We start from the raw sequence: 25968 nt of genomic DNA, 5'->3' as shown, positions 1-25968 counted from the left end.
ATGTGCCCTTCTGGCAGCAGTAGCACATGTACAGGGGCAATTCTTGGTTCTGGATTTTTTAGGGGACACTGTGATGAGGAAGGGAGTAGGCAATGGCACCCCACTCCAGTACTCTTGCCTGGAAAATCCCATGGACGGAGGAGCCTGGTAGGCTGCAGTCCATGGGGTCGCTAAGAGTCCGACACAACTGATCGACTTCACTTTCACTTTTCACTTTCATGCATTGGAGAAGGAAATGGCAACCCACTCCAGTGTTCTTGCCTGGAGAATCCCAGGGACGGCGGGGCCTGGTGGGCTGCCGTCTATGGGGTCGCACAGAGTCGGACACGACTGAAGCGACTTAGCAGCAGCACCAGCAGTGATGAGGAAATTGCAACGGGAGGGCTGAGGTGGGTCTGGGAGAAGTGGTTAGCCTCCAGTCTTCATATTGCATTCCTGACCCCAACTGCCTTGAGATAAAGGCTAAGACCCAGGGCGCAGCCAGCCGAAGGTCCGGACTGATGCTCTGGGCACTGGGGCCGGACGCAAATGCAGACTCCGCCGCTGGTTGCTCTGGCCAGCCCACGCCTCCTGCTTCAGCGCAACGCCACTCCCTCCCCGCCAAGTGGCTCTGCGCTCGGGAGGCGGGATCGAGTTCTTCGGTGGCCCCAGGAGGCTGCAAGCTTTGGGAGGCTGGGAGAGGAGGGAGGGAGAGCGCTGACTGGGCAGTCCAAAGAGGAGGGGGCCTTTAATAGGCTCGCCCAGCGCCTGGTTTGCTGCGCTGCGAACCGCTGGGGTTCGGAGAAGCGGCCGGCACCTCCCTCTAGCTCTCCGCTGCAAATCTTCGTCCTTGCACTTGACAGCGATTGTACTTAAGCTCCCAGGGCGCGCTCTGCTTGGAAAGGCACAGGTAGGAGGCGCGAGCTGCCCGGTGCACGCTCACAGCTCTGGGAGGAGTCTCCCTCTCTGGGGTTCTCCTTTCTGGGAGCTGCGGGCGGCCCGGGGCGTCGGTGGTTCCGGTGTGCGGGCTGCAAGGAGACCGTGCCGGCGGTCGGGGAACCGGGCCGGGCCCTTCCAAGAGCGCGGCTGTGCGCTGCCCGGCGCCATGCTTCTGCTGGGCATCTTAATGCTGGTTCTCGCCGGGGCACCCGCTGGCGGCTCAGAGCCAGAGCGGGAGGTGGTGGTCCCCATCCGACTAGACCCGGACATCAACGGCCGCCACTACTATTGGCAGGGTCCCGAGGACTCCGGGGATCAGGGACTCATTTTTCAGATCACAGCGTTTCAGGAGGACTTTTACCTACACCTGACGCCAGATGCTCAGTTCTTGGCACCCGCCTTCGCCACTGAGCACCTGGGCGTCCCCCTCCAGGGACTCATCCGCAGCTCTCCGGACTTGAGAAGTTGCTTCTATTCTGGGGACGTGAATGCCGAGCCAGACTCGTTCGCCGCCCTGAGCCTGTGCGGGGGGCTACGCGGAGCCTTCGGCTACCGGGGCGCCGAGTATGTCATTAGCCCGCTGCCCAACACCAGCGCGCCGGCGACGCAGCGCAACAGCCAGGGCGCACACCTCCTCCAGCGCCGGGGCGCCCCCGGCGGGCCTCCCGGAGATTCCACGTCTCGCTGCGGGGTGGGCTCAGGCTGGAACCCCGCCATCCTGCGGGCCCTGGACCCTTACACTCCTCGGCGGATCGGCTTAGGGGAGGCTCGCAGCCGACGCAGGTCCGGGCGCGCCAAGCGCTTCGTGTCTATTCCGCGATACGTGGAGACGCTGGTGGTGGCGGACGAGTCGATGGTCAAGTTCCACGGCGCGGACCTGGAGCACTATCTGCTGACGCTGCTGGCCACGGCGGCGCGGCTCTACCGCCACCCCAGCATCCTCAACCCCATCAACATCGTCGTGGTCAAGGTGCTGCTTCTCGGAGACCGCGACACGGGGCCCAAGGTCACGGGCAATGCGGCCTTGACGCTGCGCAACTTCTGCGCGTGGCAGAAGAAACTGAACAAAGTGAGTGACAAGCACCCGGAGTACTGGGACACGGCCATCCTCTTCACCCGGCAGGTGAGTCGACCCGTCATCTCTTTGGATCCAGGTAGCCCGCATTTTTTGAGGGGGCGGGAGTCTCCGCCCTTAACTCTCCGAATGTCCTTTATGCCGCGCAGTCACCGCCTCACCCCCGAGTTTGAATTTCGTTGATCTCTTCCGACTGCCACTTGGGCTCTTCGGGGGAAAGACTGCCGCTAGGCACGGCGGAGCTCTGACTCGCGTGCATGCGGACGCACGTGGGCGGTGGGAGGAACGTCCGCTCCTTCGGAAGGTGTTGGCCCGGCGCGGCCAATGACGCCGAGGGGCCGGGACCCAGGAAGTTGCCGCCCCGGAGCCGCGGTTGGTCTGCACGGCCGATAGGGGGCGCCCCGAGGATGGTGTTGGAGAGTCCAGCCCTTCTTCAAGGGGGCGTCCGAGTCCTTCCGGGCCCTCCTTCCCAGGCTTCCTTCTTGTGCTCGGGGACCTGGGAGCTGAGCGCCCGCTGTTCTTCTCGAGGGCAGCACGTTGCAGTCCTCTGTCCGTCTTGGGCCTGGGAAGTCTGGATTGGGGTGGAGGGCTCGTTTGGATTTTTTCGTGGGTTGCAGCGACAGGACAGACTCAAATACAGGGAGCATTCCCTTCTTCCTTGCTGCTTCTCCCTCCCCCGGGCAGCGCGGGGTCTGGCTCCTCTCTGAGGGGGCTTCTGGCCCATTCAGAGCAGGTGGAGTAGTCTGAGAGTTCGGAGCCTGGAGCTCTGAGTGGAGCTTTGCTCGGAGCTGAGCTGAATTGTCCCGTATCCCTGTTGGCAGGTCGGGGGATGGGGGACGTGGGCGCCCTGAGGTAGCTCCGCCGAGCAGGCTCACTGACACGTCCTGTGAGGGCTCCAGCTCCCGCCCCCGGCCGCGCGGAAGGAGTCAGCTCAGTGACAGAGCGCAGATCCCAGCTGCAGCGCTGGAAAGACACTGAGTCTTGGGATTAGAAAGGTCAGAATAGCAGATCAGAGAAGCCTTTGGTGCTATGGATCTATTGACATTTTAGATTCATAGACTGGGTGCTGTGTTGTCGGAGTCTTGAAATTTCTCAGGTGTGAGAGACTGAGAGAGAAGAGGGCGTCCCTGTGACCTGCTTCCTCTGACTCTGGGAGCTGGGGCTTGAATCAGTGCCAGGCTCTCGCTTTGTTCATGTCATAACCACAGCCTTCTGGGGATGGCATGGAGCCCTCGGGGTACCTGTGGGGTCCTGAGTCTCTGCTGTATGCAGGTGAACTGGTGCGCACAGGGCTGGGGCAGGAGCCTTCCACACTGACCCAGCTGGCACAGCTGGGCCCTTCCTGGGGCTGAACTTCCTCCTTTCCCAGCCTTCTCCTCCCACCACCGGGTTCCTCTAGGGAGGTCTTTGGCCTGAGTGTTTCCTTGTGCTCATTCTTCCAACTGAGGTCCGGGGAGCTGTCACTGCCCCACTCCTCCAGGTTCTGCCTGAGTTACAGGGAAGCTGCAAGGAAGGGGGTCTCGACCTCTGCACACAGCTCGGCAGTCAGATGGCTGGGGAGAGAGCAGAGGCTGTGAACAGTTCTCTTAATGGGCAAAGCAGCTGTTGGCCTACCTGCTACCCGGGATGCCCTGTGAAGGTTGCTCACTGGTCTAATGTAACAGACCTGTGTCTCTGCCGCCTCGTGGGGTGGCTCACTTTCGGAACAGGACTCCTGCAGGAGTATAGGTCACGCTGTTGGAAGGATCGGCCTTGTGAAGCAGCAGCAATCAAACAGTGTGACAGCTTCTGTCTGTTGCTGGTGTGGGCTAGATTCCCCCCTCCCAGGGGGCCTTGTTGGCCATGCATATTAGGCACAAGATGTGTGGCCACTTGGGTCAGAAGCAGGGGTGTGTGCGATGTGACCCCTTAGAAGCTGTCTTTTGCTCAGTCGTTGCGAGGGCAAAGCCAGAGAGTGGGGAGGCTGTGTTAACAGGCCCGTCAAGCAGATATGTGCTTTATGCTTTAGAGCAAACGTCTCTCCCCCACCTCCTCATCAGCACAGACTCCGGGGCCTGCCGCATTCTCAGAGTCTTAGGAATGGCTCATTCCTGAGCTCCCGGGGGAAGAAACAGTATGAGATGAGAACGCCAGCATACAGCTGCGCTTTCTAGACAGAGGCCGGCATGGGCTCCAGGAGTCTGGAGCCACCTCTCTGCGCCAACACAAGAGGGACTTTTGTCTTACTTTGTAAATTATTGTGTTAGTCGCTCAGTCGTGTCTGACTCTTTGCAACCCCATGGACTGCAGCTCACCAGGTTCCTCTGTCCCTGGGATTCTCCAGGCAAGAATACTGTAATGGGTTGCCATTTCCTTCTCCAGGGGTTCTTCCCAATGCAGGGATTGAACACAGGTCTCCTGCATTGCAGGGAGATTCTTTACCTTTGTAAGGGTCAGGAGTAATCCTTTAAATCAGATGTGTGAGCTTCTCTGCTTATATTTATCAGAATATTGGTGTAATTAATGCTTTTTCAAACTAAAATTTGAAAAGAATTATATATGCATGCTAAGTTGCTTTAGTCATGTCTGACTCTTTGCGACCCCATGGACTGTAGCCCGCCAGGCTCCTCTGTCTGTGGGATTCTCCAGGCAAGAATACTGGAGTGGATTGCCATACCCTCCTCCAGGAGATCTTCCCGATCCAGGGTCAAAGCTGAGTCTCTTAAATTTCCTGCACTGGCAGGCAGGTTCGTTATCACTAATGCCATCTGGTAAGCCATATATAATTTGTTTGGATTAAATGTTTTTAGAAATGCACTTATTTTGTAAATTACCTTTGTCTCTAAAGGACCTTGAACTGACAGGTACATTTAGAGTTACCTATTTCTTGGATCTCCTGGAGATATTGGAAAAATGGTGTGATTGTCTCTGATCACACAATTGTGTTTTTCATGGGATGGAAGCAGTTAGGAAGAGGTCAGGTTTGGCCGGGTCATATTTCCTCCTGTGATGACAAGGGGCAAGCAGCTCTGGGGAGCTCCAGGTGCTCTGGGGTGCCCGGCGAAGAGCAGAAGAAGGGCTGGACGGGCGGAGGTGGAGCTCCCTTCCAATCCCTCAGTGCTGTGGCAGTGGCAACAAGCCTGGGCCAGGCTGTGGGAGCCTGCTGTCCTCTTGGCAGGCAGAGGAGGGGATGCGAGGTGTTGAAATTAAAACACTGGGAAGACGAGACTCAGGGAGGATCCTTTACTGTCCACAAAGGAGGAACCATGGATCACACAGCAAGGATTTTGACAATTTGAGGAGTTTCCTTAAAGATTCAGAATGAGTCTAAGTTCCTGGAGGAAGAGTGCATGTTGGATTGTGGAAAGCGATCAGCTTCCAGCTCATAACAGCCGGGTGAGGTCACACGGAATTGGAACCAGGATCTGTGGAGAATGAGAGCCAGTTGTTCTGCGTGGACTTTTATTTCTATGAGGAGAAGTTTCTATGGCTTCCGCTCTGCTGGGCAGAGGCCCAGTGGGACCACACTTCCCTGGGTCTTCTCTCTTCTTTAGGTTGGATGCCTCTGCAGTTTGGGTAGCTCTGTAGTTGGGTGACTTCCATTCATTTATCCATACATTCTCTTAACGCTTGCTGGGCATCTGTTACTTGCAGTGCTTTCCCGGGCGTGGAGATACAGATACTCGTAAGATGTGGCCTCTGGCCCCCAGGAATTCACCGTGTGTCAGGGAACTCCAACAAGGAAACAACCAATACAATGTGGTGTGACTGCCTTGTTGAAGACCAAGATCCCTCTTTGCTGGAGGCCAAATCATTCTCTTTAACACTGGTGTGCAGAAGCCGAGGATAAGGGACAAACAGATGCTGGATGGAAGGACTGGCGAGAAGGAAGCAGGTAGTGTCGATGGGACAGGAAGCTTGCTTCTTTCTTGTGGGAGGCCCGCTCCTCCAGTCCCTGCTCTGGTTTGCTCCCTGTGATGTCTCCTCCATGGGACTGACAGGTTTTAGGGTGTGTAGTTTGTGGGGTTTGCCCGCTTACTTCTTCAGGTACCTGTTTTTCCTGAGTGTGCTGAGTACCGCGCATGCTGCTCCCTTAGCCGCTCCCTTCCCCGATTTCCTCCAAGCTTTCTTCTTCCTCTTGTAAGGTCTTTGAGGCAGGGTTTCTGTCATCCTCTTCCTCTCCTCACTCCTGCTCTTACCTTTCTTCCTTTCACATCTCAAGCTTGGCACTCGTCTTCCCATTCTGGCCTTGGGTTTTGTGGGGATGTGTATGTATACCATGTGTACATGTACAGCATAGATGTGTATATATAGCATCACTGACTCGATGGACATTAGTTTGAGCAAACTCCAGGAGTTAGTGAAGGACAGGGGAGCCTGGCGGGCTGCATTCTCTGGGGCTGCAAAGAGTCAGACATGACTTAGCGACTGAACAACAAATCCGTAACCTGCACCGCATAGGATCGATCAGCATTCTGGAGTCTCATTTGGAATAGAGGCCAGTTCTTTCCGTAATTAACTAGATGCAACATGACAGTAAAATTTAGTGTTCAGACAAAAAATGCTAATGGTAAAATGATAAATGTCTTTTATACATATCCATCAATATAATAAAAAGAATCATAATTTTGTCAAGATCTTTTTTTGCTTATTTGTTTTTGATTTACCTTGTGTTAGTTTCAGCTGTACAGTAAAGTAAATCAGTTATATATGTACATATATTGTTATTGTCATTGTTTAGTTGCTAAGTCAAGTCCAACTCTTCTGCGACCTCATGGACTGACTGTAGCCTGCCAGGCTCCTCTGTCCATGGGATTTCTCAGACAAGAATACTGGAGTGGGCTGCCATTTCCTTCTCCAGAGGATGGATCTTCCTGACCCAGGAAGAACTTGTGGCTCCTGAATTGGCAAGTGGATTCTTTATTGCCAAGCCACCAGGGAAGCCATACATATGTGTGTGTGTGTGTGTGTGTGTGTGTGTGTGTGTGTGTATACTTTTTCAGATTCTTTTCCCTTATGCTGCTGCTACTGCTAAGTTGCTTCAGTCATGTCTGACTCTGTGCGACCCCATAGATGGCAGCCCACCAGGCTCCCCCACCCCTGGGATTCTCCAGGCAAGAACACTGGAGTGGGTTGCCATTTCCTTCTCCAATGCATGAAAGTGAAAAGTGAAAGTGAAGTCGTGTCTGACTCTTAGCGACCCCATGGATTGCAGCCCACCAGGCTCCTCTGTCCATGGGATTTTCCAGGCAAGAGTACTGGAGTGGGGTGCCATTGCCTTCTCCTCTTTTCCCTTATAGATTATTACAAAATATTGAGTATCGTTCCCTAGGCTATACAGTAAAACCTTAGTGTAAAATTACCTATTTTATATATCTTAGTGTATATATGTTAATCCCAAACTTCTAATTTATCCTTTTCTTAACCCTGTCCCCCTTTGGTTACTATAAGTTTTTTTCTATGTCTCTTGCTCTATTTCTGTTTTGTAAGTAAGTTTATTTGTATCATATTTTAGATTCCACATGTAAGTGATATCATATGATATTTGTCTTTCTCTGTTTGGCTTACTTCTCTCAGTATGGCAGTCTCTAGATTCATCCATGTTGCTGCAACTGGCATTATTTCATTCTTTTTTTATAGCTGAGTAATATTCCATTGTATATAGAGACTGTATCTTCTTTATCCAGTCATCTGACAGTGGAATTTTAGGTTGCATTCATGTCTTGGCTGTTGTAAATAGTGCTGCTGTGAGTACTGGGGAGCGTGTATCTTTTGGCATTAGAATTTTTGTCTTTTGTCAGGATCTTTTTTGAAGTCAGCCTTGGAGGAAGATGTTAGCAGAGAGAGAGAGAGACAGCTGTAGATTTGGTATTTAACAGTTTGTAAATCTTGATCACTAAATGGAAATTCAACTGCACTCCTTCTGGGAGGGAGGAGGCAGACAGCACGGAGGGGAGACGGTTCTCCCCGTCTGTAGGGAGATGCTTCTTCTGCCCGGTTTCTTACAGCACATAAGGAAGCCAAGAGTGATGGGCCAGGGTGGGGAGGAAGTTTGGAGGGAGGAATGTGCACTGGAAACTTTTCTTTGCATTTTTAGACACTGGCGAGTCAGGAGAGCCAGCGAGGTCTGTCCCCTGTGGGTCCTGCCCCTCCCCTGCCTCTGAACGTCTCACAGCTGTTCGCTATGACACTTGCCTGGGTCGCATGGAGTGATGGAAAGAACACAGGCATGGAGGCGGGCGGAGCTGACTTGGGATCTTGGTGATTGCACATTTAGTCATGACACTGAATGTATCAGCTGTTTGAAGTTCTCTATCCTCATCCATAAAACAGGGATAACGATGCTGTGCAGGGCTGCTGAGGGGATGAGTTACTGAGCGTTCCAGAATCGGTGCCCTGTTACCATCACTGGCTTAGTCTGACTGTGTGTTTGCCGTTGTCCAGTTATTGCAGGTGGGCCCCTGGCTGGAGCTTAGGTTTAAGATGGCCCTGCTGCAAAGCCTTCTGCTCCATCCCCCTGCAGGTATGCCTTGACGCTTCCTCTATGTGTGGAAACTCTGGACTCTGAAGTGGCCAGTCCCGGTGATGTGTAAAATGCCTTCAGGCAGGGCCTCCCTGTATCTGTGTAGCCCCTCTGATGGGGCCTTGCACGTTGCTGTCATTCATGGGGTGGGAGGACCACAGAACCCTGAGTGCTCAGGTGGTTTCACCTTCCTTCCAGAGGATCGTTCCTCCATTGCTTGAGGTTGTTGCCTGCAGAGTCGGGAGAGGGAGCCTTAGGTTCTTTGGCATCGCATCGAGGCTCCTTGCTCTGGCTTTGCCCTGGTGCACCACAAGGACGGGCTTGGCGTGTCAGTATGGGGTCGGGAGCCAGGCACAGACCCCTCTCCCAGAGCACTCTTGGCCCCTGAGCCTGCCTTCCCCTCTGCCCGCGTCTCTCCCTGCCTCTCCCTACTGGTGACCAGCCTGAGCTCTGGGGGCAGGGGTCCAGAGTGGACGACCTTGTCCTCTTGAGCCCCTCCCCAGCCCCTTCATTCTTGGAGTGCTCATGCTCCAGAGGCAGCACAGAGGCCTGGGGAGGATCAGGCTCCCTGGCTTCACGGCCTGGGTTCAGCCCTCACTCGGCCCCTCCTTCCCCATCTCGCCTTGAGCTCACTGCTGACCCCGGGCTGGTTATGCATGGTCTCCTGGGGGTCATCTGTAGACGGGGCCTGGTTGTGGCACCTCCTTCACAAAGGTGCAGTGAGGAGTCTGACAACAAGCAGGTGAGGCACTTAGAACAGCATCTGCCACGTGAATGCCAGCGACCATTGGACATGGTACTCCTTGAAGTAATGGTTTCTGGAGAGAGTCTGGTCCCCTGCAAACTTTGGGTTCCTCTGCTTCCTCGCTGAGGGCATTCCTGTCTGATTCCCTCCATCTCTTGCTGTGACACCGTTCTGTGCATCTCGAGGGATTTGTATTCTGGTGGAACAGAATTAGGCTTCCCTGGTGGCTCAGGCGGTAAATAATCCATCTGCTGTGCAGTAGACCTGGGGGAACAGAACCTGCAGATACACACTGCTAGGACACGCCAGCCTCTTCTCACTAGGCTTCCTGAATCACGCTGCCCAGACCCTGAGCTGATAGATTCTTTTCCTTCTAGCAAAGCAAGGCCCTCTTGTCCTTGGGGATTGCAAACAGAAGTGGATTTTGAGTTTGACGAGGAACTCCAGTGACGCATGAGAGAGATTCAGGTGGGCAACTGACTACAGGGGCCATGTTAATACCAGTGCAGGTGGTCTCACCAGTGGTGAACTGAGCCCTCGCTCATGTGATACTCTTCAGACCAAAGGCCATGCTGCCCTGGGTGTCCAAGGGTGTGGATTCTGACTCCATTCTTTACTTCAAAGTGGCCTGGCTTTGGCGGGGAGTCATCATAGCCCTCAGAGCCCCAGTTTCCTCACCTGTAGAATGAGAGAGAGGTTATGAAGAACTGTGAGTAGAATTCTTGGAAGCTGTGATGTGGCTTGTGACCATGAGCGTGGCCTCTCATGCCCAGAAATTCAATGTGAGCAGGAAACCTGTCTCCACCAGAATATGTGTCTTGTGCCACATAAAAAAATTTACTGTGCTTGATGTTTTAAATTAACTTTTACTGAAGGATAGTTGCTTTAGAAAGTTGTGTTAGTTTCTGCTGTACAGCGAAGTGAGTCAGCCACAGGTATACATGTACCCTTTTAGTTTGGGATTTCCTTCCCATGTAAGTCACCACAAGTCACTGAGTAGAGTTCCTGAGCTATACATTTCAGTTCAGTTCAGTCGCTCAGTCGTGTCTGACTCTTTGCGACCCCATGAACCGCAGCACGCCAGGCCTCCCTGTCCATCACCAACTCCCGGAGTCCACCCAAACCCATGTCCATTGAGTCAGTGATGCCATCCAACCATCTCATCCTCTGTCGTCTCCTCTCTTCATACTGCTGGAAAACATCAAGCACCTCAGTAGATGGTGGGGAAAGTGAGACGAAGTGGAAGGAGGACTGTAGGAGGACAGCTGGTCGGGAGGGGTGGTGTGTGTGTAGCTCACAGTCTTGGTAAACATGGTGAACCCTGTGGGGTGGCAGGGGTGGTCGTGGCTCAGTCACTAAGTCACGTCCAACTCTTTGCAACCCCATGGACTCAGCCTGCCGAGCTCCTCTGTCCTTGGGACTTCCCAGGCAAGAATACTGCAGTGGGTAGTCATTTGTTTTTCTAGGTGATCTTCCCAATCCAAGGATCAAACCTGGATCTCTTGCACTGTAGACAGTCTCCTGCATGACAGGTGGATTCTTTACCTAATTGAGTGAGGTGCTATCCTTATTTGTTTCCCAACTGTGGCTCCAATCCTAAATTATTGTTATAAAAAGATAAAAGAATGATCCAGAAGGATTAGGTTCTTGGCCAAGAGGATTCTTGGGTCCTTTGGAAAAGTGGCTGTGGCTACAAGAAGAATCAGCAAGTCCCCAGAAATAGTGAAGCAGATGGCAGCTGGACTGGGCGGTGCCTGCACCCTGCAGGTGGAAGGACCCAGAAGCAGCTCTGGTTCTGGAGACAAGCACCTCGTGTAAAGCGGTTAAGGCAGCTGGAGTACGTGTGAGATCCCTCCAGAAGGGTGGAGACTCAGTGCCACAAGGGAGGCACGGCGGGCCCTACACAGTCACCTGTGGGAGTTGAAAGCAGGAGGCCCAGCGAGAGTTCCCCTGACATGGGGCTGAGGGCCAGGCAGAGCTCCAGACGCCCAGCAGCTGGTCTTCCTCCAGCGACAGGCTGCTCTTGGCTGCACCCCGACCCTCAGGAAGGTTGCTGGGTCTTGCCTTGTTCCTCTCATTTGATCCAGAGAAACTGGGGTTTCTTGATGGCAAGAACAGGTTGCTCCTGGCCAGGAGGGGCCTTCAGTGGCGCATCTGCTGCAGAGAAAACCCGCCTTCCCGAGAGAAAGGAGGACAAGAGAGAAGAGAGGGCAAGGAGAAAACTCTCGGCTTCCAGGGCCTCTGGGCTGCAGAGGTGGGTTTCACAGCAGCCGCCGGACCCTGGCCTGAGCTCTCGCTCTGCTCAGCCTCTTCGGCTGAGCAAGGCAGGGGCTGGTCCTCTGAGTCTCCTTGTGGGTAACTTCACGCTTCTGTGAGTTGCTTTTATCAGTTGCACAGGGCGTGTCAGCAGACAAGATCGGCCTTAGGTTTCCTTCCCCTGAGCTGCCGAGGGGCAGAGGCTCATGGCACTTGGACTGTCTTGGTTCTCAGTGGGAGCTGGCCCCTCCAGGAGGGGAACAAGGCCCAGGGAATAGGCTGACTTGCCTGAAGGGACACGTCTGTGTCGTGATGGGTCAGGGCCAGCCTCTAAGCTTCTTGGTCTTGCCCTCTCCCACATGAGGCCAGTGCTGGGTGCCCATGGTGACCTGGGGACGGTGTGACATGTCTGTGTTGTGATGGGCCAGGACCAGCCTCTAGGCTTCTTGGTCCTGCCCTCTCCCACTCAAGGCCAGTGCAGGGCACCCATGGCGGCCTGGGGACAGTGTGACATGCTTGTCTGGCAGAGGCTGTCCCTGCAGGCTGTGATTGCCAGGCTGGAACTTCCAGGGGTGACCACCTCTGTGGGGTCCTGTGCTCCCCTGTGTCCCTCACTCTGCCCCTGCACGAGCCTTCCTGCCTCCCTTCCGTCCTCTGTCCCCAGGTCACTCTGTCCACCCAGCCTGCTCCTTGGTGGCCACGGTCCTTGAACCACTGATAAGCTGCTTCTTCCCTACTTCCTGCCGTGTCCTGACAGCAGGTGTTTTCTGGGTTTCAGAACTCAGGGGCCGGGGGTGGGGCAGAAAGGAGAGCTTTCTGAGCCTTAGATGAGGAAAGGGTATTTGAAAGAGATGGAATTTGAGGTGTGCCTGGGGGGCTTGAAGAAGTGGCAGAGGTGCTGTGAGCGAGGGTCAGATGGCATTTCACCCTCCGGTGACTCGGGTGTCCTCCAGTTTGGTCTGATCCCCTGGGGGTTCTCTGGCCAGAAGCCCTGTGAACTTGTGAGGAACTGTGACCGTCACCTGACCGTGGGAAGCCAAGCCTGACTGCTCAGGTGGTAAACCTCTGAGTGCTTGAGATTAAATTTTGCTGATTTTCTGTACTATGACCGCATTTCCTCCCATGCCCCCTGGCCCCACTTGTGCCTCCTGGCTGCCTACATTTTCCCCACGTCGGCATGGGTGTGCGTGCTCACACACGCGCACCCACCCCTAGAGACATACAGCTGAGCACAGCTGTGTGTGTGCTGTGTGAGCCGCTGGGCTCCCCAGGGAAACACCAGCAGTACTTTCTCCGCAGGGGGGCTCCAGAGGCGTGGGGTGAACAGCAGTGATGAGGCCGAAGGAGCCTGAGCGTCCAGACCCCAGATCCTGGCTGGGGCTTGAGTGTCTCCTAGCTTCAGGATAGTCTAAAGGGGGCGTCTGTGGGGAGGGTGGTGCTGAAAGCCCTACTCCGGGCTGGGTTGGAGGATTCCCAGGACTCTGCGTGTCAGGTGCAGACCCAAGGTCACCCCTATGATGAGATGCGATCAAGAGTCGCAGGCTCCACCCTCAACAGATGTGTGTGATAACACCTCCGCTTCCTCAGCCTGTGCTGGGGCACGTGAGATGCTGCCCGTATACTTCTTGTAAACAGCCCAATGGCTTCCACAGTGCAGGCGGGGGTAGGATGCAGACGGCATCAGTGCCACCTGTTCAAAGCGACTTTTCAGGAGGAGCAGAATGTGCACAGGGGTCCCGTTCTCGTCCTGCTCAGGGCGCCAAGGTCCCTGGTGTGTCGCTGGCCCACGGTGCGCCTAAGCCCTGTGGGATGCGCTCCCCGAGGGCTGCTGGAGGCCCTGGCCCACAGCAGCTTGTTTCAGGCCAAAAAGAGGGACGGCCCTTTCTGCTCAGGTCCTGTTCCCTGTTATGTATAGTCTTCGTAGCGGCTGTCAAGCCTGTGGTCCCCAGAGCTCTGTGGCCAGTGGAGTGGGGTTTGGATCTGGGCCTGCATCTGCCTCGCTCTGCCCCTCCCAGCCGTAGCAGCTGGGCCTCGGGCAGGGCGGGCCCTTGGCCAGTGACCCGCTGGCTGAGAGTCTGAGCTTAATTCATGGTTGTCTGAAGGCCATCCCCCATTGAGGACCCAGGCTCCCAGAGCCGACTCTGCTGGGAGAGCGCTGGCTTTCCACCCCCTCCTGCCCAGTTAGCCACGACCAGAACCTCACCCAGCTGGGGAGTACCCACTTCCTGGGCTGGAAGGCGGTCTCTCTAGGAAGCAGTGGTCCTTCTCATGTAATTATGGCCTCCTGATTTCCTCCCTGGGGCTTTCCTGGGTAGGATTTGGGCAGCATCTTCTCAGCTCGAAAGCCAGCAAGCTTTCCTCCCGAGGCCTCCTCCCGAGGCCTGGGCTCATTCCAGAAATAGCAGCCCGTAACCCCCTGGGCAAATGGCCTGGCTGGGAGGTGATGGGTCCCCGTGGTCTGGGAGTGGGTTGAGTGTCCTTCCTTCTCAACGGGTCCCCACATTACATCTCTAACTCGTGCCGGCCTCTGCTTCTCCCCTCCCGGCAGGACCTGTGTGGAGCCACCACCTGTGACACCCTGGGCATGGCCGACGTGGGCACCATGTGCGACCCCAAGAGGAGCTGCTCGGTGATTGAGGACGATGGGCTGCCCTCGGCCTTCACCACTGCCCACGAGCTGGGTATGCAGGGCTCTCGGGGTGGGGGTCGAGAGGCCAGGGCTCCCTTCTGCTCCCTCTGGGTGTGAGCTGGCTGCTCTGAGCAGGGCTGGACATTTGTCTTTTCCCCTCGAGGCCCTGTAACAGTGACTCCCTCTTCTGGGTGGGCCTGCCCCATGGGTCCCCATGCCATGCCCCCCTCTGAGGCCCCTTGTCTCCCCTGCAGGCCACGTGTTCAACATGCCCCACGACAACGTGAAGGTGTGCGAGGAGGTGTTCGGGAAGCTCCGGGGCAATCATATGATGTCCCCAACGCTCATCCAAATTGACCGTGCCAACCCCTGGTCGGCCTGCAGCGCGGCCATCGTCACCGACTTCCTGGACAGCGGGCACGGTGAGCGGGGCCTGGGGAGGCGGGCCGCCCGGCCCATCTGTCTTCTGTTACCCATCTCACTCGCAACCCGAGGAGCCAGGCTCTGGCGGGGCCCGTTCCGTGTCCCTGGCTTCATCCTCTCCCTGCCTTCGAGACCCCGCGCTGGCCATGGCCGCCTCTCTGGGCCCGTCCCTGATGAACATCCTCGGCTCCCGCAGGAGACTGCCTCCTGGACCAGCCCAGCAAGCCCGTCTCCCTGCCCGAGGACCTGCCGGGCGCCAGCTACCCGCTGAGCCAGCAGTGTGAGCTGGCCTTCGGTGTGGGCTCCAAGCCCTGCCCCTACATGCAGTCCTGCACCAAGCTGTGGTGCACGGGCAAGGCCAGGGGCCAGATGGTGTGCCAGACGCGCCACTTCCCCTGGGCAGACGGCACGGGCTGCGGCGAGGGCCGCTTCTGCCTCAAGGGGGCCTGCGTGGAGAGACACAACCCCAACAAGTACCGGGTGAGTGGGGGCGGCGGCGTGGAGGGGTGGGGGCGGGGTGCTCAGGAGCCTCCCCAGGGGGCCAGCCCGGCACAGATTGCTGCGTGGCTGTAACTGTGTCAGTCCTGCGTGTGTCTCCATGACTGGCGGTGGTCCTGTCCCCTTCTTGATTCTGAGGCTGGAGAAAAATGATGTGGCCAGTCAGGGAAGCTGGCAAGCCTCCCACCTCCCAGTCCTGAGCTGCACCCCATCTCCTTGGGAGGGGCTCAGGACCTGGACTCCAGCCCCTGAAGCTCCGACTGGCTCATGACCTGCTCTTCATGTCTACCTTCTTTGGGTAGTTTATGGCCAGGGAGCCTGAGGTGCACCAGGCTCATCTGTTACATCCTGAACTTAGCTTCAGTTTCTGTTGTGATTTGTTGTTTTTGAAGTTGAAACATAAATGAAAGTTATTTTTTTCCTGATAAATAGGAATATCAACCAAACCAGAACAAATTCAAAACCCAGATATTCTCTGAATATAGTAAGAGTTTTATATTCTTCCGATCTTGGGTTGGGATAGCAAAGGGATTGGCACTTTTCCAGGCAGGAGGTCCACCCTCTCCCTAGATCCTGGTGGGGACTGTCCGTCCATCTTCTGTCTCGGCCCTGGCCACAGGAGAGCTTGCCGTGGGGTTTTTATGTACTCAGAGGCAACATGATAAAAAAGCATTCATCAAATACTTTATCAATCTCCTTGAGATGGATGTGGTACAGAATTCTGTAAAATCTTCTGTTTTGGGAATATACATTTAATTAAAACTTCATTCATTAGGCAACAACCCACTGTATTCAGGGTTCTGGGTGGTCAGAAAAGCAAAGAAAACATGGGCCATGTCAGAAAGCACACCGTGTAGTGGGGAAATTAGAAATGTGACTGTCATGCAGGGGGTGGAAGAGCGTGTGCTGTGCGTTGAGACAGAGCAGGACGCGTGTTGTGGAGAACAAGAATGAGAGCCCAGTGATGATTGGAGGGGCCTGAAAAAGCACCGATGAGGAGGGTGGACTGGAAGAGAGCCGTGAGGGATAAGTGGGGTCTCAACGGGCAGAGATGGGGCAGAGTCCGGGAGGTGGGCTGAGCTGGAGGCTTGTGGGGATCAGTGCTCCATTGGGGACATCTTTGAGAGGGTGGTTTGGAACCAGCCAGAGGCTGCCTGGACCCCTAGTCCGTTGCACAGAGGCCAGGAGCTCTTGAGGACAGGCCAGTCATGGCCAGCTCCTTCTCTTGGGAAGAAGAATCTGGAGGGTTAAGAGATAGGTTAAGAGGATGTTGGGTATAGGAAATGTGATGTGAGAGGCACTCTGGACCTCTCAGTCCCTCAGCAGCCAAATCCACTCTGTCCTCAGCCTCATTTCTGAGCAGACTGTCGCTTCTTTACCTTGGCCCTTCAGGGAGTTACTGCCCTCAGCAGTCAAGATCAAAGCTTATTAATCACCCCAGTGACCTCAGTTCAGGAATCCCACTCTGTCCACTGAAGCCCCATTTTCCCCAGTTTAACTGCCTCTAGTTTCTGAACTCCAGCAATTCTTCAAGTCCATTTTATGTACAGTCCCATCCATTGATCTGACCATCTTTCCATCGTCCCTCACGCAACTCAGATCCTCACCAGCCTGTTACTGAGTGGAGACTTGGTGGTCCAGGGTTGGAATCACTCCTTCACAGACACTCCCCTGCCCCGTCCCTATTCAATGTATTCACTGGGCTCAGCCACCCCCCCAATGGCATCTAACTCTCTCCCATCCCCAGTGGTGCCGGCCCACCTTGCCAGGACCAGCCCCACCTCCCTCTCCCCCACCTGCTTTAATCCCATCTGACAGCAGGTGCGCAGGCTTCTTTTTATTGTTTGTCTTCCCTGCTGGGATGCGTTTGCTTTGAAGGCAGAGATTTGCTTGTAGTAACAATTCAACAAATACTGGGCAAATGAGTGATTGGATGGCGCATGGCAGAAGTGTTTCCTGTAGGAGCGTGCAGGAAGAAGTGATGCCAGGTAAAACAATGTAGCATCATCTCAGAAGCCACAGGAGCAAAGTTAAATATTGAAGACTGGGGACCACAGGCCTGGGCACGGACTCTTTCGGTCTTTAGGGGGTCACTGCTGCCTTGGCCAGGGGGCTCCTGTGATGCAAGGCACAGCAGAGGCAGCAGGTAGAAACAGCAGGTGTAGCTGACTCGCTGAGGAGGGGAAGGGCTGAGTTGGGGTGGGCTCTGATTTGAGGAGAAAGTGGGGTTAAGGGAAAGTGGTCTTCTGCAGGATGAAACAGAGACACTGGCAACAATGAAACAGAAACTTTCTGACGGAGAACAGATGGGAGAAATGCTCTGAGTACCTACATCAGTCACAGTGTCTGTCTCCTCGTGGGTTGGTGGCTTTGGATGATCTGTGACCATGTTTCCACCCCAGCATGTACAGCGGGGCCTCATTCCCCTGTCGCCCACCCCATGTGTTTTCAATGCCGAGAACTTAACTTTACTGTCATCCCAAGAAAAACATAATGAAGACTATAAATTCTCTATCCTCTCTCCACCCTCTTGAAAAGTAAAACAACACTGCATAATTCACCCCAAAGCCAAATAGACTTTGAGGATTGCTTAATAGTCTCCTCTCTTTATCTCCTCTGAACACAAACATTACATCTGCTTGTAGCAAAACTTTCACAAATGCAACCCCAGACTGAGGTGACAGCCAATCTGGTTTGGTGAAAAGTCTGAATTGTAGAAACCTCACAGATGAGACTATTCAGGTATCTATCGTGACATGGTTTACTGGCCACTTTAGATCCAGAGACTCTTGTAAGGACACTAACAATACGTAAAGAGGAACCTTGAGCTCCTGGGAGGTGGCCAGCATTGACCTGGGAAATATCACACACGTTGCATCATTTCAATCTTCCACCTGACCTCACGCCTGAGGTCAGATGTGCTGGCTCCATTTTTGCATGTGAAACACCTGAAACTTGAGGAAGCTTTTCTGCTTTGCTCAAGACCACTCATGCGGTGAGGGCACAGGTTGGAGCGTCCCTGACCGACTCGACAGCCAGGAGCCCCGTCCTCCCGTGTGACCTGGCTTCTAACTGGGAGCAGTGGCCATTTGCTCATCTCCAGGCTACAGTGTGGTGTGCGTCCCGGGTCCGGAAACAAAACGGGTTTTGTCCTGGTGGGGTGGGATGGTGGAGGCTGCCCCCGGGTAGCTCTCCTGGAGGATCCCGGTGCGCGTGTGGCGCCTGGACCCCGCAGGAGTGTAACAGTGCCTTCCTCGCAGGTGGACGGCTCCTGGGCCAAGTGGGAGCCCTACGGCCCCTGCTCGCGCACCTGTGGAGGGGGCGTGCAGCTGGCCCGGAGGCAGTGCAGCAACCCCACCCCTGCCGACGGCGGCAAGTACTGTGAGGGCGTGAGGGTGAAATACCGCTCTTGCAACCTGGAGTCCTGCCCCAGCTCGGGTGAGGAGGGGGTGCCCGTGGCGCAGCCGGGGAGGTGGGCTGGAGGCCACAGAGCTGCTTCAACCGAGGTCCTCGCCCCTGGGGCAGAGTCTGCAGGCGCAGAGGTACCTCGTGGTATCATTTCTCTGCCCACTAACCTCTGCCAGGGCTGTTATCCTCTGAGGCTGAGGCTGGAAGGCTAAATGGTCCAAGGGGGACAGGACACTAGAACCCTCTTAGTTAAGCACCGACAAGCCCATCTTCATAGGCAGGAATTCTTTTCAACAGGTTAGCTTTTAATTTATGTGTTTTCTAAGAATAATCCTTTGCAATAACAATAGCAGAATGAAAATAAAATGGTTTAGGGAAAAAAAAACAAAAACTGTTACATATCCCTTGTTTGACTTTCCTATAGACCATGATCAGCTCTCTGTAATTTGCTGGGATAAAAGTAAATTACATCTTTTCCACATTCTCAGTTTCTTGCTATTTTTATGAGACTGGAATAGATACAGCCCAGCTTAGAACTCAGAGGTGGTTCTTACTTACATATGAGCAGGAATTCTTCCTCCAAGCCTCTTGAACTTGGGTGGGGGGAAGATGACATCTCTATATTTATTAACTTTTTAATCTAAAATTTTAATCTAAAATTTAATAGTTTTTTAAGTTAGAAATTTAGTATTTTTTTGTTTGTTTGTTTTTTGCTAACCTTTCCACCTAAAATTTAGTATTTCTCTTAGTTAGGCAATAAACTGTAATGCTGGTCTGTGGCTCTGCCCCTGCTAGAAATCCCAGGTATTTTCATATGTTGCGTATTTTCAGTTGTGGCAGATTCCTCAAAATGCCATTTGTGCTCATCACCACTTCACACTTAGTTTTTTTTTAAGCTTTTAAAAAATATTTTACTTAATTTTATTTTTTGACTGTGTGGCACAGCATGTAGGACCTTTAGCTGCCTGATCAGGCAAACAACCCTCGCCCCTTGCAGTGGAAGCTGGAGTCTTAACCCCTGGACCTCCAGGGAAGACCTTCTGGTTGTTTTTTAGACTCATCATTGAATTTTGTTATATAATGAGTTAACAAGGAAGCACATGCATCACAAATATGTTTTAAAATATATTGATTGTTGTGTGTTAATATAATTGGTATTCTTTGTAATCTGTGTATGTATTTTATGCATTTAGGAACATTCTGTAAACAGTCTCAATAGGTCACTGAAGGCTTCTATTTAGGATTCCTGTTGTAGAGGGAATTTAAGGCTGGACCACTGGGGAAGGTGGCACATTGTCTGGGGGATGCCTTATCATCTGTATCCTGCATCCTTTGGTCCCAGCCTGCATTGGTCCTTTGAGATGGGGTGGCTTCGGTGATGAGGACCACTCAGCCAAGGGTGGAGAGGAGCTGTTTGGAGCTGAGGGAGGCTGAGCAAGCACACGGGGCGGGGTCCTATTCTTTGCCCTCTCCCCCACTGCCCCTCCCTTGAGCTTCCTACGTGTGCTTCCTCCCTCCCCAGCCTCTGGCAAGAGTTTCCGGGAGGAGCAGTGCGAGGCTTTCAACGGCTACAACCACAGCACCAACCGGCTCACCCTGGCCGTGGCCTGGGTGCCCAAGTACTCGGGTGTCTCCCCACGGGACAAGTGCAAGCTCATCTGCCGAGCCAACGGCACTGGCTACTTCTACGTGCTGGCTCCCAAGGTGGGTGAGCCCGGGCAGGAGGCCGGGGGACGGGGGGACACAGTCTTAGGGAGCGTCGGGCTGAGCTGCCCCTGTTCCTCTTCTCCCTGTCCGGGGGGCCCTGCAGGTGGTGGATGGCACGCCTTGTACCCCAGACTCCACCTCAGTCTGCGTCCAGGGCAAGTGCATCAAGGCAGGCTGTGATGGGAACCTGGGCTCCAAAAAGAAGTTTGACAAGTGTGGGGTGTGTGGAGGAGACAATAAGAGCTGCAAGAAGGTGTCAGGACTCTTCACCAAGCCCATGTGAGTTCTGGGCCCTGGGGGTGTGTCCAGGACAGGGAGAGGAGGGATGGGGGCGGGAGGGGAGGAGTTACCCCCCAGGCCCTAACCTTAGGTTCAGTGCAGTTCAGTTCAGTCGCTCAGTTGTGTCCGACTCCTTGTGAATTGCAGCATGCCAGACCTCCCTGTCCATCACCAGCTCCCGGGTTAGAGGGGGTAAATGTCAGATCCTGGCCAGCACCCTTGCTGTGGAGGCCACTCATGCTCGCCCATGAGAGTGATGTTCATTCATTCATTCATCCAACAAAGATGGAGTCTTGAGTAGGACCCTGCTTAGCGGGAGATGATATTTAGGGAGACAGTAAAGTCATCAGGGCCCGTCTCGGGTCCTAGAGTCCCACTTTCTTGATGACCCTGGTCCAGTGACACAATCTCTAGGCTTTCAGATTTCCCCACCTGTAAAGTGAGCACGGTGCTAGTGTATTTCCAGTCCTACTATTGTGAAGGTTAAGGGAATTAATTCGAGTAACATGCTTAGCATAGTACCTGGTGCATAATAAATGCTCACTAAATGTTCTTGATGTTGATAAAAACCAAAACTTACCTGGGGATAGATGTGACAATTTCCCTGATTCCTGAGCATGAGGCCCTGGCCTTGGGAATGGGATGAAGGCAAGAACAGCAATAAACTTCAGGGAGACAGGGGAGTGAGCAGCTGGTGTGAGGGAGCCCCCTCCCTGATCATCTGGAGAATTGTCCCAGCAGAGCCTGGGCTCCTGGCTTTCCAAGGTCCAGCACAGCCCCTCTCTTTCAGGGGATTGTGCTCCTTGGAAAGTCCAGATCCACTCTCTGGAAAAGGAGGTGAGCAGAGCCCCTGCTGCCTCAGTCGAGGGGTATGGTTGGCTCTGAGAGCTTGGGGGTCCACATGCTGCCGGTGGGAAGGCCTTGATGGCTGTCCAGGAGCCTCCACTGTCTCCCCAGACACAGTTCCCTCTGTCGAGCCCTGGGTGCAACCTGGGTGCTCAGACACTGAGAGCAAATGGCGTTGTAGTCTCGGAGACCTGCAGGGGAGACCCGGGGGGGGGAATTAAAGGTAGATCCCCTGACTTGCTTCACTAGCTAAATGGCAGGTGTCCCTTTCATAGATTAGTGGAGCCAGAAGGAGCCTAAGACATCCATTCTTTTAACCTGCTCATTGCGTAGATGAGCTGTGGAGCCCAGAGAGTCTGATTCACTTGAACTCATCAGAGAGCTGACACCCCAGCCAAGGCTTGGTCTGGGTCCCTGACTCTGGGGCCACATACCTCCCGTACTCAGGTGGTGCTAGTGGTAAAGAAACGGCCTGTCAATGCAGGAGATGTAGGAGACCTGGGTTCAGTCCCTGGGTTGAAGATCCTCTGGAGGAGGGCATGGCAACCCACTCCATTATTCTTGCCTGGAGAATCTGATGGACAGAGGAGCCTGGCAGGCTGCAGTCCATGGACTTGCAGAGTCGGGACACAACTGAAGTAACTGAGCACGCACACACACCTCTGAGCACAGAGCCCCAGCCTCCCCCCAACCTGCTCCTCCTCCTTCCTCTTCACTGCCTCTGGAGGATCTGGTTGTGGGTGACGCAGCCTCACCACCACTTGGTTTGTGTGACCCTGGACGGGGCCAGGCTATGGACTCTGCCGCTTGCGTGAGCCTCTGGGGGGTTTGGGGAAGAGGAACCGATCTGGGGGCGGAGGGCAGCGGGGTCATGAGGCCTGAAGCCCTCTAACACGCATCCTTCCACCGCAGGCACGGCTACAATTTCGTGGTGGCCATCCCAGCGGGAGCCTCCAGCATTGACATCCGCCAGCGCGGCTACAAGGGGCTGATCGGAGATGACAACTACCTGGCCCTGAAGAACAGCCAAGGCAAATACCTGCTCAATGGGCACTTCGTGGTGTCGGCCGTGGAGCGGGACCTGGTGGTGAAGGGCAGCTTGCTACGCTACAGCGGCACGGGGACTGCGGTGGAGAGCCTGCAGGCCTCGCGGCCCATCCTGGAGCCCCTGACGGTGGAGGTGCTCTCCGTGGGCAAGATGACGCCGCCGCGGGTCCGCTACTCCTTCTACCTGCCCAAGGAGCCCCGGGTGCCCTCAGTGCACCACAACAGCGTCCTCAGCTTCTCCAACCAGGTGGAGCAGCCGGATGCCCGGGCCCCCGCGCGCTGGGTGGCGGGCAGCTGGGGGCCGTGCTCGGCCAGCTGCGGGGGCGGCCTGCAGCGGCGGCCGGTGGACTGTCGCGGGTCCCCAGGGCAGCGAGGGGCATCCACTTGCGATGCTGCACACCGCCCTGCGGAGACGCGCAGCTGCGGGGAGCCCTGTCCGACTTGGGAGCTGGGCGCCTGGTCGCCCTGCTCCAAGAGCTGTGGCCGGGGGTTTAAGAGGCGTCCGCTCAAGTGCTTGGGCCACGGAGGGCGGCTGCTGGCACGCGACCAGTGCGACCTGCGCCGGAAGCCCCAGGAGCTGGACTTCTGCATCCTGAGGCCGTGCTGAGCCGGCGGCCCTCCTGCCCACTGTTGGGCCCATCATGCTGCCGCCTCCCTGCCAGCTGCCCATACAAGGCAGCGGCCCGCGGCCCAGGCCATGAGGTCATCCACATCCAGGGACAAGGACCTGGGCGGGGAAGCGAAGTCACGAAGGCACAGTCTACCTCATGCCCGGCTCCTCCAGGGCCAGCCTCACGGTGAAGCTCAGAAGGGTGCAAAGCTGGGCAGGAGGCGCGGGCCCAGCCTCCCAGGGACAGGAGGATGGACGGGCGCCTCCCAGCAGAACTTCAGGGACCACGCCCCCTGCAGGGAGGTCACAGGCTGCTGGAAGAGCCACGGCCCGGCAGCTTGGCACCCTCAGGGGGCCCCAGGGCTCTGAGCCATCTCTGAACAAGGCAGGTCTTTTTGGTGCTTTCAGCCACTTTCTTTCCTGCCCGACCTGGACTCAACAGTGAAAACTGGCTGGGGGTGGGCAGAGTTGAGGGGCGGGGCCAGGGCAGGTGTAACTGGAGCCTGGGCCACTCCATGTGGAATGAGGTGTGTGCAGGGGTGGGGAGCGGCCTGGCTGCATCTTCCTTCCTCTCTCGGCCGTCCCTCCTCCCGGCGTCGTCTGGCCACCACACTAGTGGGAGGGCTTGTGTGCTGGTGTCCTCTGAGGCTTTGCAGATGGAGGCAGGCAGTCAGCGTGGAGATTGTTGTCTTCTTCACGAAGGATCCGACCATCCAAAAGAGATTCTGAAACTTTCGAGGGGTGACAGGTTCTGTTGCTGAAGCAGTGACTTTGAAGGGTGATCTGGAAGGGTCTGCTGTCTCGGGGGCTAAGCTTTGAGGGCATGTCAGCCTAGGGAGGGAGGAGAAGGCCCCAGTTCTGACGGCTTCTTCCTCCAGGGAGGCAGGTGTAAATAAGGCCGTTATCTTAAACCAGCATTTCCATGGTGCTGACCCCACTGGGGGGACGTGGGACGCGCCCAGAAAGGCCAGGTGCCGAATGTCCAGGTGGACGTCGTCTGAAGAGCCGCACGTGGTCTGGCCTGAGAACCGTCCCACTGCATCGCAGGCCACAGTTTCTGCAGTTGGATAACGGGGTTCACTGTTTGCTACCTCAGGTCTGCTCTCTGGGTACACACCCTTCCCTCCCCAGGGCAGTGGTGACCCTGGTGCTTCCAGCAGCCCCGGCTGTCATCCTCCATAGACTGAGCTGCCCAGACGCAGAGATGAACTAGGGTGCCTGCTTCCTGCCTCCCACAGCCCAGCCATCCCCCAGGCCCCCAAATGCGACAGGGTCTCTCTCTTCAGGTGCCTTGGGGACAGGTTTCAGGAGGCAGCAGCAATCAGTTAACTGACCCAGGGGCCCTTGGTGCTGCTGGAGACTTGTCTGTCTCAGAGATATGGTAGGGGAATGGAAACCGGGATATTTCCTATAGCTCCGAGTGGGAAGATGCTTTGGGCTTAGAGCTTCTTTGGCTGAGCAGGGTATTTCTTGAGGGTGCGGCTGTGCTAGCACGGACACCAGAGATTCTGGTTCTGAGTACAGGTGGTGAGTCCTGGACCCCAGTGAGGTGACAGGCAGTCAGCACTTTTATCGGGGTTCCCTGCAAGTCAGAGTCTGCAGACCAGCGGGCCAGCTGGTGAGCCTGGGACCGTGTTCTAATCCTGGTCTAACCCTGGCTGAGCCCTTGAACAAGCTCCCGCTGCGGGCAGAGGGCAGGCGGGTGTCTTAGGCCGGGATGCTGTCACCCTTGAAGAAGGCAGAGAGGATGAACCCCCTTCCCGCCTGAGTGAATGCTGGGGGGCTGCAGGGCAGAGGTGGACCCCCGCTAGCTGACGAAAGCACTGCACCCCACGCTCGGTGCACCCCTCCCTGGTGAGGAGAGGTGAGGTGGCGCGGGGGCGTGCAGAAGGGTGGGTGGGAAGGGAGAGGCCGTCCATGGGGGCGTCTGGCCCCTAGCAGAGCGGCCTGAGGAATCATTTTAAGGAGGGACAACCAATCTTGTTCCTGACACAAGCTGGGTCTCAATGCTCTTTTCTGTCATGATGTTTTTCTTTTACCTTTTTTTTTTTTTCCCCTTTGAAAAGAAGCACGAGCGAGACAAGTTGGGAGGTATGTCTTGTCTGGGACCACATCACTAATCAACCGTACTCTCCAAGAACATACTCTTCTCTTTGAGCAGAGAGAAGCCTCAAGGCACAGGTTTCTGGAAGTTGGGAGGTATGTCTTGTCTGGGACCACATCACTAATCCAACCGTACTCTCCAAGAACATACTCTTCTCTTTGAGCAGAGAGAAGCCTCAAGGCACAGGTTTCTGGTGACGGAGCAAAAAGTTACGGTGATCTCTTGTGTCTGTGGAAGAAGAGGAACGTGCTGGGGGCTGCAGCCACCTCTTGGGTGGGGCGTGCACCAGTAAGGATCTGCCCGTCACGTGCACTGACTGGAGGAACCCAGCCTCGCGGGTCTTGCCACGTTGGGGCAGGGGTGGGGAGCTGAGGACCGGTGGAAGGTCCTGAATGTCCTCGGCCTGGGTGCTGGCTCTCAAAGGCGCTAGACACTGTCACTGACAGAGCCCCTCTTGTGTTTGGTTCTTTTGCATTCCGGGTGCTGTAGAAGGATGGAAGGACCTGGGTGCTGGCGGGGCTGTGTATACTGTGTATACGTGGGAGCTGGCTGCTGCAGGGACGACAGCCTGCTCCCAATAAAGTTGTATTTAAGACCCGTGTCCTGCCTCCATGCCTTCATCTTCTCTCTACATACCTTCTCTCAGCATCCGCTGAGGGCCAGACCTTGGGTCCCTGCCCCGTGCAGTGGGCGCCCAGGCTGGAAAAGATCCAGGTGGTGACAGGTGCAGTGAGTGCGAAGGGGGATCGGCCTGGGCTGAGCAGGAGCACTGGGTCTGGGGGAGTGGGGCGTGGGGGAGGAATCAAGGGAGGAGGGCTGATGGGGAGGGGCATACCCTGCTCAGCAGGGGCTGGGGGTAGGCACCAGAAGGAATAGCTATGCAGGCAGCCTGAGGGGCGGCCTCTGGGGCTAGACCGAGGT

At 55.4% G+C, this 25968-nt stretch overlaps 1 protein-coding gene across 1 annotated transcript; it reads left to right on the top strand.

The window, feature by feature from the left end:
* Window positions 1-663: 663 nt before the first annotated feature.
* On the top strand, window positions 664-25647 carry ADAMTS15 (ADAM metallopeptidase with thrombospondin type 1 motif 15). Its single transcript, XM_055581161.1, has 8 exons — window positions 664-2041; window positions 14045-14177; window positions 14380-14547; window positions 14745-15028; window positions 18307-18484; window positions 19977-20158; window positions 20265-20440; window positions 22199-25647. The coding sequence occupies exons 1-8, from the start codon at window positions 1085-1087 to the stop codon at window positions 22938-22940; spliced, it is 2820 nt and encodes a 939-aa protein (XP_055437136.1). The 5' UTR covers window positions 664-1084; the 3' UTR covers window positions 22941-25647.
* Window positions 25648-25968: the final 321 nt, after the last annotated feature.

Source organism: Bubalus kerabau, chromosome 5 (genome assembly GCF_029407905.1).
Source record: "Bubalus kerabau isolate K-KA32 ecotype Philippines breed swamp buffalo chromosome 5, PCC_UOA_SB_1v2, whole genome shotgun sequence".
Lineage (NCBI taxonomy): Eukaryota > Metazoa > Chordata > Mammalia > Artiodactyla > Bovidae > Bubalus > Bubalus kerabau.
Note: the sequence above shows the minus strand (reverse complement) of the source record. Positions and strands in the feature narration are given on the sequence as shown.

Bases quoted from the DNA above. Each gene is read 5' to 3' on its own strand.
- ADAMTS15 (XM_055581161.1), top strand. From the start codon at position 1,085: ATGCTTCTGCTGGGCATCTTAATGCTGGTTCTCGCCGGGGCACCCGCT. The intron at 14,548-14,744 runs GTGAGCGGGGCC...CGGCTCCCGCAG, and splicing joins CTTCCTGGACAGCGGGCACG to GAGACTGCCTCCTGGACCAG. The intron at 20,441-22,198 runs GTGAGTTCTGGG...CTTCCACCGCAG, and splicing joins GGACTCTTCACCAAGCCCAT to GCACGGCTACAATTTCGTGG.